Genomic DNA, 14,178 nt, shown 5'->3' on the forward strand with positions numbered 1-14,178 from the left:
TTGGGAAGAGCCCGCAGGCTCCAGCCACGGTGCCCCTCCGTCCCCCGAAGGGGTGGCCGGTGCTGTCCGAGCCGGCCTCCCGGAGCATCCCGGGGCCGTGAGCACGGGGATGCCGGGGACACGGCGGAGCGAGGCTGGCACCTAGCGGCTGTCACCTAGCGGCTGGCACCCAGCGGCTGTCACCCAGCGGCTGTCACCCAGCGGCTGGCACCCAGCGGCTGGCACCCAGCGGCAGCAGCAGCCCCGGAGGCTCCCGTGTGTCACACACATCTTTTATGAAAAATCCTTTCCTTAGGATTTTTTCCTCCTGAGGAGCTGAGAGGCCTCAGGAACAAAATGTAACCAATGGTTATCTGCTGCTGTGGAATGCAACAGGTGGGTCTGTAATTGATCTCATAGAGTTGTTTCTAATTAATGGCCAATCACAGTCAGCTGGCTCAGATTCTCTGTCCGAGACAGAAACTTTTGTTATCATTCTTTCTTTTTCTATTCTTAGCTGGCCTTCTGAGGAAATCCTTTCTTCTATTCTTTTAGTACAGTTTTAATATAATACATATCATAAAATAATAAATCAAGCCTTCTGAAACATGGAGTCAGATCCTGGTCTCTTCCCTCATCCTCGGACCCCTGTGACTCGGTCACACCCGTGCTCCCAGGGCTGCCGCAGCGCCCGCACAGGCGGGAGGGACCCAGGGCTGCCGGGCGGGCTCCCCCAGCACATGCAGCCCATACCCTCTGCATTTGGACTCGCTTTTCCTCCCAGCAGCTCTCTCCTCCTTTTCCCAGCTGGAACGTGGCTCAAAGCTGTGGGAACCATGGCTCTGCCCTGCCCTGGAGCCTCCTGCCTGTCCTGGCCTCAGCGCTGCCAAAAACCAGACAGGCGTCAGAGCACTGAGCAGTGGAAGTCAGAACTAATTTATTTAAGAAAAAAAACCCCAAAACTTGTCAAAAGGAGGGGGAGGCATTCGATTACAAGCTCTGGAAGCTCTTGTCAGGACAATGCCAAGGGATCAGCTTTATACATCAGAGAGAGGGGCAGCAGAGGCCGTGCCCACCCCAACCCCCAGCCCTGCCCAAGCACTCCCTGCACAGGGACATTCCAGCCCTCAGCCCCTTCTCCCTCCACCACCATGAAAGTGCAGCAGGGAGAGGGGAGACAGGGGTGGAACTGCCCCCAGACCCCCCTCAGCTCTTGGCCTTCCCCTGCAGCCCCAAAACATGAAGTCCCAGTGCTCACGATCCAAGTTCCTCATCCACAGGGAGCAACGTGGTGGCCCTGGGGACAGCAAGGTAAGGGTTGGCACCACCATGGTTTCCATTGCCCCAGAGGCACCTCCTGGGCAAAGCACTCCCCAAGAGCCACCTGATACAAAGGGTTGGGCTCAGACCAAGATCCTGTGGGTGCCAGGAGCGTGTCCACACTGAGCCCTTGTGGGCAGGCAGGGGGAGAGGAGGCAGGAGGGTGCTGCTGGTCCCACCACCCCAGAGGGATGTGGATCCCTCCTGGGGCTGTGGAGAGGCTGCTTCCCTTCCTCCTCCACGCTGGGCATGAGGAGAACCCAGCAGGACTCAGAGGGATCCCCCCAGGGCCAGGAGCCTGTGGAGAGCCCCAGGAGCCCGGCCCAGTCCCTGCTCTCAGCCAGAGCCCCTCATGCCACTCCTCTCAATATATTATCATCATTATTATTATTATTATGTGCATCTGGGAAGGCCAAGCCCTGGTGTCTCAGCCTGCAGCTCCAGCCTCAGCCCTGCCTGTGCCCCGCGGGGTCGGGGGCGACACGAGGGCAGCGATTTGACAGGAAAGACTCCAGCACCCCCCTCCCTCCCCAAAGCCCGGCCCAGCCCTCACAGCCCTGCCAGGACAGTCCACATGGTCACTCCTCGCCCTCCTCCTCGTGGTGGTGGTGGCTGGAGGGCGGCTCCTCCAGCTCCTGCTGGTGGTGGGGGTAGTGGTGGGGCGCGGGCCCCTCGTGGGCCATGTTCTCCTCGGCGTTCAGGTACACGTTGAACAGGGCTCCCTCGTGGCTGGGCTCCTTCCCACAGGCCTGGCAGCTGCAGTGCAGGATCTTCTCCACCAGCTTGTCCACCCTGGGGATCTCCTCGTTGCCTGGGCAGTCCAGAGTCACCTGGGCAGCGGGACAAGGACACGGCGGGTCAGCGCTCAGGCTCCCCTGGTGGGAGGTGTGACCTGCCCCAGACCCTGCAGATTTGGGGTGGTTTTAGGCCAGATGTGATGGGTTTCTATCCATAGAAACAAACTCCTGGCCAGTCTGCAAGGTGGGAGTTCTCTGGGAATGTCTTGTTCCAGACACTCAGGGAACATCACAGAATTATCAAGGCTGGAAGAGACCTTCAAGCTCATCAAGTCAAACCATCAACCCAGCACCACCACAGTCATCTCTAAACCATGGAATCACTGAATCATTAAGATTGGAAAGGACCTCCAAAACCATCAAAACCAGCCTATGACCCGTCCCCACTTCGTCACCCAGCCCAGAGCACTGACTGCCCTGTCCAGCCATTCCTTGGGCACCCCCAAGGGACAGGGACTCCACCACCTCCTTGGGGAACTTTTTCCAAAGCCTGACCAACCTTTCAGTGACATTTTTTTTCTTATATCTATATCTATCTATATCTAATCTGAACCTCCCTTGGTGCAACCTGAGGCCATTTCCTCTCCTCCTTTCACCTGAGACATGGCAGGAGAGACCAACCCCCACCTCACTCCCACCCTTCAGCACCAACTCCAGCAGGACTCAGCTCCCAGACACTGGAATATCCCTGAGACAGCAAAGGCCACCCACAAGAGCTGATGCCAAGCAGCCCAGTTTGGGCTAAACCCTCTCATCAAATGAGAGCTGAAGGGGAAGCAGAGGGCAGAGCCAGTTCCCTGGGCTCTGGGCTGCTCTTAGACCTGGGTTTATGGCTCTGCCAGGATCAGAGGTGACACAGAACTGTGAGATCTAAGGATGAACTTCTGGACATCAAACACAGACAGATCTCCCAAGGGGGTGCAGGTGGACAAAGAGAGCAGTGGAGACAGCAGGAATGTGGATAAGCATAGGGATAAATAATGCAGGGACTGACAGGGGACGGTGCTGCAAATAGAGGGATAATGGACTATTCAGCAGAGCTTCCAGCAGCTCCTTCCACCCAGGCATCTCAGGACATGGTACAGCCACCTGAGAGATGCCCTGGGAGGAAACTCTGAGTGGGAAAAGCCCAGAGAAGGAGGAGGAGGGCCCTGAGGTGGTGTCAGAGCAGAGCTGGGGCCCCATGGAGCAGAGCAGGATACTCACGATTTCCCACATGGACTGGGCTGGCATGCAGGAGTCGCAGTGAACCAGGGACTCTGTGGACTGGGGGAAGGTGTTGGGGACGCTGTAGCTGAAGCACTGTCCCAGACAGGCCCTGCAAAGACAGCAGGAGAGGGGCTCAGGGGAGGTGCTGCCCTTCCCAGCCAAGGCAGAGATTTGACCTTCCCTGGGACAGAGGCAGGACACGGTGCCTGGTGCCAGCCACAGCCCCAGAGGCACTGCAGTGCCAGCAGCTGCCTCCAGCCCTGGCCTGAGGGCAGCTCTGTACCTGTTCTGGATGGATTTGGACTCGCAGCCGCTGTGCCCCACGATCTGGGTGATGTTCTTGGCCTCACACCAGGCACTCTTGTCGGGGAAGAGGGCGAGCTTGTTTATGGGCGGTGGGGCAGCCAGGAGCAGCGCTGGGAACAGGGCCCCCACCAGGAACCATAACATCATGGCCAGCTCTGCCAAAATCCTACACCTGCACATGGAGAGCACAACGTTAGCAGCAAAGAAAACTGGCCAAGCAGCCCATTTCTCCTACCCCAGGGAGTTCTTGGGTGTTACAAGCACAGGTCCAGCCCCACTGGACCTGGTGTGTCCTGGTTTGGTCTTGCAGCATGCAAACTGGATTTCTTTCTGCACATTATTAATGCTATTTCCTAATGTTATGTCCTCAGCACTGCAAGTTTCATTGTAAAAGTCTGTTGTAATTAGATCACACTGCTGTATGTATGACCAGTTCCTCACTTCTGCTAATCAACCTATTCACTTTCTTTTGCTTCCCTTCTTTAATGACGCCAAGGGCCCTGCTCCTCTCTCAGCCTGCCTGGGGCTTTAAGCAGAAGGCTTAATTAATGTCTTCAGCTGTGATCTGGAAAATGCACTCTCTCACAGACAATTTGGATAGATCCCTATGATCCCCCTGCACAGCTCCCAGAACTCTGCCTGGGGAGTGGGATGTGCTGCTCTGCCTCTTTCCTCTTCCAAATGAGCTCTGGGCTGGTCAGAGACCTGCCTTGCCTCTCCCAGGCTTTTCCTCATTTCCCACCCAAAGCTGGGCTGGGAGAACTTTGCAAACCAAAAGTGTCACCGCCACGAGCCGAGCGGGGCTGGGGAAGTCCCGCACCACAGAAATGTTTTTATTTGAGGAAGGAACGAGCTTTCCCCTTCCTTTTCTCCCAGCTGGGAAGCCGTGGGGGGACCCTTCTCCTCCTGGGAGCGCGCAGCAGGTGTCGCTGCAAGGCAGCAGCAGAGACACGGGGAAACCTCAGCCCAGGGCTGGGAACCCGCGGGGAGGAACAATACCACGTTTATTTATCCAGAGCCACTCAAATTCTGCTCAGGGTTATTCCGAGGACGGGACAAGGGGGGGCCCTGTCACAAGGACACGAAGGTGGTGGGCTTGGAGGTCGCTGCCCACCCCCAGAGAAATCCCCCCGAGGTTTCCTTGCTCTGCTCTCCAGCCGAGGTGCCTGAATTGACACCCCCAAGTCGCTGGGGAAAGGCAGATGGAAAAGCAGCACAGAAACAGGGAGATTTTTTCCTGTGTGGGGTTTGGATGGAGTCATGGTGAAAGGCATTTATACTTCCTAAAATATTTGTTAGAACCATGTTATTTGTTATTTCCTTTTATTTATTTATCCAGACGATGATGCACAGCCCACACTGGAAAGGCTGCTATTGATTCCCATGGCTCCTGGGCCCAGCCCTCTCACTCTTGCTGGGAGGAGAGGAAAAATGCCCCGCTCCTCTGGAGCCCTCATCCACACCCCCTGGGCTGCAGCACCATCAGATTTATCTAAATGATTGAGACACCTCCTGAGCACTCAGGGATTTTAAGGTCATTATGGGATTTTGCCCTGTTATCCCTCCACTGAGCTCAACCTCCTGGATCTGAATCAAGAGACAGAGCAGAAAGATTCTTCCCTGCCTTCCATCCCATGGCACACAGAACAGAGCATCCTCACTCACGGGATCTCTGGAGGAATCTTGTGGGGTCTCTGCTAAATTTCCTCATTTTCTGGTGATACAAGAACCACGGTAATATAATGCAGCAGCACCTGCAAAGCCCTGGCTTTGTAATCCTCCCAGCACTTGTGGGATGTGGATCCCACGGCTCCCTGGTGGGAATACCTGCACAAAGGAGACTTGCAGGTGTTGGCTGGAGATAAGCAGAGGGTTTTAACTCCTGAGCTTGCACTGCCAGTAATGAGAGTTGTGGGGTTAAATACATCTGTACCGAAGAGGACTCTTGTGCCTGAGGTTTTTTTCCCATTTCAGTGGGGGAAATTCTGCAATTTCTGAAGGACCATGGCTAAGCTGCACACACAGACTCACACACACTTGGTTTGCTTTCTGAAACAAGCATCACTCATTCCTCAAATGCCAGCAGCTCTGTGCTGAGGAATCCTGCTCCCAAAGGCAAGTCCGAGATCAGAGCTGGGATGTGACCCAGAGAGCAATCACAACCCCCCGGGGAACAACCCAAATTCCTCTGGAGTCAGCACACAAGTTCACTTCCACATGCCCGATTAGAGAGCAATTTCCTTCTTTCCTAAGAAAGGTGGGGTTTTTCCAGGTTTCTGTGCATCTCTACCCAGCTGCAAAGAGGCAAAATTCCTGTCTGTGCTGGCAAGTCCTGGGGTCTGTGTTCCATGGAGGTGCTTCTGCTGCTCAGAGCAGACCCACAGGCACAGGGGATCCTCTCCCAGCATCCTGTGAAGATGAGTGAGGCTGTGCTCTGCTCAAGCACGGGACCTGGCCTGGATTCAGGAAAGCACTTAAACATGTGCTGCAGCTTCTCCTTTCCTGAGCAGGGTGTGTTTGTAACCAGGGCCCCACGGCTGCTGTCCGTGTGCAAGGGGTGGGGGAGAGTTGGGGAATTCCCAGCAGGGGAAGGGGGCGCCCCTTTGGAGCTGGAGCAGTTCCAAGAGTCCCCCATCGCTCAGGGCACCCTGGCCCCAGCCCTGCCATCCCCCACTGCCGGGCAGCCCCGAGCACACCACATCCCCAGCACATGGTGTTTTCCTTCTCCCAGGAATGTCCTGGAACCCGCAGGGCTACTTTTCTAGTAAGTAACGAGGTTTATGCCGGTGCCTAGGAAAACATCTGATGCAGCTGAGTTTGGGAGGGAGCCGGGGCTGGGAGTAGCGTGTCCATAGCTCAAACCAGTCATGCGGACAGAGCTGCCACCAGCACCATTCATCTGACAGCAACCACGGAGACAAAAGCACCGTGTTCCTTCTCCCCCCCAGCCTGGGAAGGGAAAAAGGAAGACGAGGCACCCGAGCAGGTTTGCAAACTCCCGATTAAATAAAGGCATTGAGCACATTCCTCCGTGACAAGCTAAATTACACGTTGCAGCCCAAAGGAACAAGTGTGTTCCCCGGCTGACCCGGCGGGAGCAGCCACTTCCCGGCACACAGGGGCTTCTTTCTCTCCCCCGAACCGAGGCACATTTTTTTCCCCGTTAGTCAAAGCTCTTCAAGCAGAAAGTTCAGCTCAGTTCCGGCAGAGCCACCGGCCCGTGAGGGTCTCCCCCCGCTCCCTCTGCAGGGAGCCCATGGCAGCTTCCCCTCCATCCCTCCGGCAGCATTTGGGAAATAAATGACTCAGCCCTGAACCTGGCACATCCCAGCTCCCGGCACAAACAACTTCTCAGCGCAGGCACAGCTGCAGCCCCGTGCTCCGGAGCCTTTTCCAGCCGTGCCCGAGGAGCTGAGGGGCGGCTGGGGCCAGGGTTCCACCCCAGCACCCCCAAACTGGTTCCACCCCAGTTCCACCAACAGCTTCCCGGCATGGAGAGCTTCTGGAACCACCTCAGATGTTCTGTGTCACCTGAAGAGCTCCTTTCTCCCATCCCAGCAATCCCAGCACTCTCAGGAGTCCCCCCAGCAGGACAGCACCAGCGCCTGGGAGCAGCTGGGAAAATCTCCATCGTTCCATGGGCCGAGGACAATCCCTGGAATTACCTCGGAGGCCACGTTCCCACCATCCAGCCCACAGCTGTTCCCAGACATTTGGAAACCAAACACTTCTGGAGGAAAATAAAACAGATCTAATCAGTTTTACCCTCTTTTTCCAGTGGGAAGTTTACACCATAACACAAGACAAGCTTGCAGGTGGACATGGGGAATGTTTCATGAGTTGTTTAATGTGTTTATAGGTATTTTTCTTATCCAGAATCTTGCAATTCTGCCAAATACAGAGAACCACAAACGCAGGTAGGTTGTGCTCAGGGCCACACACGAGGCACCGCAGGCTCTGGGAGACAAGAACCCCCAAAGCTTTCCAAACACCACTGGGGCTCCCAGGCTGTGAGCACAGCACAGACATGGGGCCCTCTCCTGCTGTGCCTCAGGGATCCCAGCCCTTACACATGAGCTCTCAGCAGAGATGGACAAGGGGAAGGTTTTGGCTCCTGGTCTGGGTCAGAGCTGGGATCCCCTCCCCTGTCCTTCCCTTTCCAGCTCCCCACCCAGCTGTGCCCTCGCTGGGCCAAGGAGTGACCCCAGGCTGGTGTGGGACAGGAGCCACAGCCCTCTGTGTGCCTCTGGTTATTTGTGCTGTTTGACAAGAGCTGCCACACGGAGCAGAGGAGGGCCCAAAGATGCTCTGTGCCTCAGTTTCCCTGGCTGCAAGAGCAGGGGAGCCGATGGGAAGCACAGGGAGGTGTCTGGAGAGCCCAACTCCCCTGGAGAGAAGGGGCTGCCCGGGCAGCAGGGAGGGCTGGGCTGGTGCCAGAGCCCTCAGCCCACATCCCTGGGTGCAAAGGGCAGGGGGAAGGCACAGGGCAGGTGGGAGCCAGGTGGGGACAGCCAGGTGGGGACAGCCAGGTGGGGACAGCCAGGTGGGGGGGAGTCACCCCGGGACACGGCACTGCAGGCAGGGCAGGGAGCTCTGCAGGGACTCTGTGGGATCACTGCTCTGTGTGCAGGAGAGATCTCACTGCAGGAAATGCTCAAAGGAAAATCATTATGGAGGCACCTAAAAGGATGCAAAGCCAGAGTAGAGTGTCTGCTTGGTGGCAGCTGGAAAGAAACATCCCAGGAAGATCCAGGGCACGGCTCTCCTCAGGGGCAGGATTAGGTCTGTAACTGCTGAACACCACTGGGGACTGGCTCTTAGGAAACTCAACTCAAATAATATTTGCTTACATGGAACAAAACAACTTATAAGCCAGCATTATTAAAAGAGAAAGCTTAAATCTCAACTGCAAAAACTGGAGAAGTCACAGTGTATTGAAAAACATTTATCAAAACAACAGATGTTACTTAATACCTATTATTAAATACTTCCCCCTTTTTGAAATTTGCATTTAGCTAAAACTTTACAATTTTAGGGACTCTTACTGTAGTGACTGTAACAGCCCAAAAGAACCTGAGTGAGGTATGATATGGGCAGGGGAGAGGGAAGAGAACTCTGCACTGAGAATGTCTGGAGCTAATTCTTCAGGACAGCAGGACACAAGAGTGCTTAACTGAGCACAGAAATCTCTCCAAGCTCAGAGCCCCAGTCTTGCTTCGCTGAGCTGCAAAATCTGGGGAGAAATTACAAAAAAATAAACTGGGAACCACCACAGGAAGACATTTGATATTTAACAACCACAAGAATCTATCCTAAGAACTTTTTGATAGTGGAGCAAAAGCTGTGTTGTTTCTCACTGCAGACCTGGCTGTGTCTGCTCCTTTCAGAAGCAGATGTTACAGCTTCCCTTTCTGTAACATATTAATTTCCACTCAAGCATGGTTGGGCAACTTGCAGAAATAAAGAAAAGCAGTGCAGCATTTTTAAAGCCTTCTGCCCTCCCCACATTGGCCAGAATGTGAAAAGATGTTGGTACACTGGGAGTTTTAATCTGGCTCCTCAACCATGCACTAAGCTCTTGGGAAACTAATTTTTTGCAGCTGGAAAAAAAAAATCCAAGATGCTTTGCCTACAAAAGTCATTGGAAAGCTACCTCTGGACTTGGTTTTAGGATGGGATCCTGAAGGAGCTCTGCTGGAAAAGGGACCCACTAATGGCCTGTAGAAGAGGCAAGAGTCATAGAAACAGTTTCTGGTCATTTATTTCAATTGCTTCATTTCTTCAGCATTAAGAACAATCATGGCCAGGAAAATGCATCAACCTAAAGCTCAGGAGCACATCCTGGCCCCACACCTCCACTGCCCCTCTTCCTGAGGCATGTGGGGCTCTACAGCCCCCAAGAGCAGCTGGAAGAGTGGGATGGGAGCAAGGATCAGCTTTGTGGGGAGCTGGAAAATGAGACTGGGACTAAATCAGCTGTGTGGGGAGCTGGAAAATGAGCCCAGGACCAGATCAGCTGTGTGGGGAGCTGGAAAAGGAGCCCGGGACCAGATCAGCTTTGTGGGGAGCTGGAAAATGAGCCCGGGACTAAATCAGCTGTGTGGGGAGCTGGAAAATGAGCCCGGGACCAGATCAGCTGTGTGGGGAGCTGGAAAATGAGCCCGGGACTAAATCAGCTGTGTGGGGAGCTGGAAAAGGAGCCCGGACCGGCCTCCAGCGGCTCCGGGAACAGCAGGCTGGGCAGCCCCAGCTGGCTGGGCAGGGGGTCCAGGCTCTGCCCAAGCCCTGCACGGGCCAGGACCGGTCTGGAGCCGTGCCTGGAGCATTCCCAGCCGGGTCGGGCCCAGTGCAGCTGATCCAGCCCAGCTGGGAGCAGCGTTCCAGCCCTGGGCTCGCTCGCATGCCCGGGCCTGAGCAGGGCCCGGCTGCCTCCTGCTCTCCCCGGGCCTGGTGCTCCCTCAGAGCCGGGGCTGGTGCTCCCTCAGAGCCGGGGCTGGTGCTCCCCACAGAGCCAGGCCTGGTGCTCCCTCAGAGCCGGGGCTGGTGCTCCCTCAGAGCCGGGGCTGGTGCTCCCTCAGAGCCGGGGCTGGTGCTCCCCACAGAGCCAGGCCTGGTGCTCCCTCAGAGCCGGGGCTGGTGCTCCCCACAGAGCCGGGGCTGGTGCTCCCCTCAGAGCCGGGGCTGGTGCTCCCCACAGAGCCGGGGCTGGTGCTCCCCACAGAGCCGGGGCTGGTGCTCCCCACAGAGTCGGGGCTGGTGCTCCCTCAGAGCCGGGGCTGGTGCTCCCCACAGAGCCGGGGCTGGTGCTCCCCACAGAGCCGGGGCTGGTGCTCCCCCAGAGCCGGGGCTGGTGCTCCCCACAGAGTCGGGGCTGGTGCTCCCTCAGAGCCGGGCCCAGCCCGGAGCCAGCCCGGGCCAAGGGCAGCCCAACGGGCACGAGAGTGTCCAACAGCTCCTTCGGAAATCCCGTGGGTAACAGGGATTGTGCTGCTCTCTCCAATGCTATCCCCGACCCCTGCGAGTTCCCCACCCAGCGTAGACAGGAGGATCTCCTCCTCCTCTTCCCCGTCCTCCCCATTCACCCGAGCACCCCCCAGAGCACCGGGCTCGGTCACTCGGGTCCCCGCAGGCACAGCCTGGCCCGTCCTTGTGCGAGCACAGCTCTGAGGAGGGCAGGAGAGCCCCGGAGCTGCGGGAGCCGCAGCTTTTCCCCGGTGGATCTGCGGGCAGGCACCGGGCACTGCCCCGGGAGGGAGAGCTTCTCCCAGCAGGGCCCGTTCTGCTTTCGCTTAGAGTGAGGTAAACTGGGACCGGCTCCTCCAAATGACTCCACTGGTGCAAATGAGATCAGAATCTGGCACCGCTTGTCTTACTCAAAACAAGCCTAACTGGAACCAGATAAAACCAGTTCCAGTGCAGAATGGCCACCAGGATGATGATTTTTTTAATTCCTGCAGGCAGCGAGGGGAGCTCTCTCGGATGCCAACCACGCTGGCTTTCCCTGGCTCGGTCATTCATTACCAAACTTGCATAAAATCCCAGCGCAGCGGGGTTGCGCCTGCAGGATCAGGTTCCCAGCTGCTGGAGCAAGAAGGGGAAAGAGCAAAGGAGAAAAGAGCTTGTGGATGGAGCTGTGGATCTTTCAGGATCCTCCCTGCTGTCTCACTCTCCCTTCATACCCGTTTGGGCCATATCTTGGTTACAGCAGCTTCAGAAATTCACTGACCTGATGCGTTTTTGCCCTCTTTTAGTCTCTGCTTTACACCACAGGAGCCTCCTCAGTTCTGATGGCACAAACCCAATGTCTGTGTTATTTACCCATGGCACTGGCCAAAGCAGAAAAACACATGGAAGTGCAAGGCCAGGGGGGTTTGGAGGTAATGCAACAGCCCACAGCCCAGCTGGTATTTTCAGTCGGTACCAGGGCTGACCTCACACTTGACATTTAGACCGTTTCTCCTAAACCTGCAGGATTGGGCCCACAAAGAAATCCCACTGCGACCCCAACAGCACTCCCTTCCCCCCTCTGGACAGGTTGCCTGAGCTCTGTGTCAGAGAAGAAGGAGGCTTAAACCACATCTAAGAGTGACCCTGGCAAGGGCTCCATCCTGACGCCATTTCCAAGGCTCAGCTCTGCAGGGCTGCGATCCTGGCTGGAACGGGGCATCAGCCCAGCCCAGCCCAGCCCAGCTCCACAACTGCTGTGATGGGTGCTGGGCTGTTCCCTTCCCACCCTCGGTGCTAATTTATGTCCAGGAAAGCCCTGGCCCCCACGGCCCTCCCTCCCTAAACAGCGCTGCACAAGAAACAAAGGTCTGGAGAGCAGCGAGCACAGCCCTGCCAGGGCTAACAGGACAGACCACCCCAGACTCTCACTGCAGAACTCCCCCAGAAGGACAATTTTATCAGCTGTTCAGGTTTTTAAGAGTCCAGTTTGAGCGGGTGTGAAGTTTCTTTGCCCTCAGCCATGCTGGACCCCTGTTACTGTGCTCCTTGTTTTGTCACAGGGGCTCTCTGAGCCCGTGCAACCACAGAGGAGGGTGGTTTTTTCCAGCGGACTTCAAAACAAAAAGAGCAGGAGCAAGGCCCAAGGACAGAGCAAGAACCTGGCTCTGCCCGCCCCGTGGTCGGATATGGGATCTGGCAGAGGAGCTGCTAAAGCTTTAATGGGAACAGCACGGAGTTTGGGCAGGAATAACTGCCCAGGAGTTTCCTCTGCTCCTTGGGCAGCTTTCCCATGGCTGCACCAGCCGAATCCGCCCTCGGCAATGCCAACGCACGCCGCAAGCAAAGTCACTCCAACACGGGCAGCTCTTCAAGGCTCCTTTGGCTCAGGGCCTGATCCTGCACCTCCAGAGCACCCAAAATTCCCTCCAGCTCCACTGTTTTCCCTGCTCCGGAAAGACGAGCGGGCACTTGGGAGGACTTTGCTCGTTTGCCCTTTTTGTGAGACCGCAAACTCCCCGAGCTGGAATCCAGCGCTGGGAGGTCACGCCAAGAGCCCGGATTCTTCTCAGGGCTGTTTGCAAACACTTGGGATTTTTATACTGAAGGCAAATTCCATTTCCCATCCTGCGGTTTGCAAATTTGAGGCGAGCAGCCTTTTACGAGATGGGAGCCTGCCTTCAAAAGGCAGAAGTGCCCAGTGGATGCAGCTGATTTTTGACTGGTTGAACATTGCAAAGAAGGCACCGAGTTCTTCAGCTAAAAACACAAGGGAAAATCTGTGTGTCTCCATCTCGCTAGGATCTTTCCCACTTGTTTCAGCAGGGTTCAGATTTTTCCCAAAAAAACCCCGCCTGGAAAAGCTACCATTTCCTAAATCCACCAACACTTCACACAGGCTGAATTTTTAATTTGATGGGGCTAATCCTATATGTAAAAGTTGGATTGTGGAGTGGAGCAGAACTTGCTGGTGCCCTCGTAAGAGAAATGTTAGTAGGAAATAAGGGATTGTCCAGATCAACTGTAATGCAGCCCAAAAGCAAGCTAAAGCATGTTCTGTTTCCAAAACACCTACCAGAGAAAAAGAGAAATCCCCACTGATCTTAAAATGCAGAGACTATTGTATGGAACAAATAAAAACTGCTGCAAATACGGATACAAATTGAAATGCTATGCTGGGGTTCAAAAAACAGGTAGGGATATATTGGATATAAGCTTTTACAGTAAGTGCCTAAAGTATTTCCATGAAACAAGGATGTAAATTAATCCCCGGGATGAACTTTTCAAGGAACAAAAGTTTACTGCCTTGCCATCGGGAAAACTTCTTCCTTTTATGATCGTTGAACTACCCTGCGTCCGCTGGTGGTGTGGTTAATCGATACTGAGCGTTCCCGTTCTTCCCTCGGCACTTTTGTTTCAAACCCCGACAGGGATGGGAAGGAGGGAAGGACTCTGTACCACAGATGTGCGACCGACACAGCGCGGCTCCCCGGCTCCCAGGCTTTTATTCTACTCGAGCTGAAGCGGCGGTGGAAATAGTTTAACGATTGCAGAGCAGATCCCCCCAAGTCCGCCTCATCTGCAACCGATTTCTGCCCGTGGCAACATCCTCATCCTCCCGGCCATCCATCACCGGCGGGGGGGAGAAGAGAAGCGAGAGGAAAAGAGACTGAAAATCTGGTGCGGGGAAAAAGCGGCGGGGGCGGGGGGCACACAAAGCCAAGGGCTACTCACCAGCCAGGGAACGGCGGGCGCATCCCATGGGGTCCGGGGCCCGGCGGTGCCCGGCGGCTGCCGCATCCCCGGCGCGGCGGGGCGGCCACGGAGGAGGCGCGGGGCGGGCGGGAGCAGCCGCCTCCCTCCCCCCGGTGCCGGGCTCCGGGCGGTGCCGCCGGCCCCGCCGCTCGCGATTGCACAATCGGGCTGGGAAGGGAGAGGAAAGGAGGGGAAAGGAGGGAGGGACGGCCGGCGGGAGGAGGGAGCGGCGGCGGCAGCGCCCGCCCGCCCCGCCGGGCTCCGGGCGCACCGAGAGCCCCGCGGAGAGGAGAGCCGGGACCCCAGGAACCCGGGTACGGAGCTCTCCCACCGACCTGCGCCGTGGAACCCCCGGCAAATGCTCGAG

At 56.2% G+C, this 14,178-nt stretch overlaps 1 protein-coding gene across 2 annotated transcripts; it reads right to left on the reverse strand.

Moving 5' to 3' along the window:
- Positions 1-899: 899 nt before the first annotated feature.
- NBL1 (NBL1, DAN family BMP antagonist) lies at positions 900-13,885 on the reverse strand. 2 transcript variants are annotated; one of them, XM_066564031.1, is made up of 5 exons: positions 13,791-13,856; positions 7,277-7,341; positions 3,589-3,783; positions 3,303-3,414; positions 900-2,129 (listed from the first exon to the last, which is right to left on the reverse strand). In XM_066564031.1, the coding sequence occupies exons 1-5, from the start codon at positions 13,854-13,856 to the stop codon at positions 1,878-1,880; spliced, it is 690 nt and encodes a 229-aa protein (XP_066420128.1). In that variant the 3' UTR covers positions 900-1,877. The 2 variants fall into 2 exon arrangements, with proteins under 2 accessions (XP_066420128.1, XP_066420127.1); XM_066564030.1 differs by lacking the exon at positions 7,277-7,341 and having other exon boundaries at positions 13,791-13,885.
- Positions 13,886-14,178: the final 293 nt, after the last annotated feature.

The sequence above is a fragment of the Molothrus aeneus genome, chromosome 21 (genome assembly GCF_037042795.1).
Source record: "Molothrus aeneus isolate 106 chromosome 21, BPBGC_Maene_1.0, whole genome shotgun sequence".
Taxonomy (NCBI): domain Eukaryota; kingdom Metazoa; phylum Chordata; class Aves; order Passeriformes; family Icteridae; genus Molothrus; species Molothrus aeneus.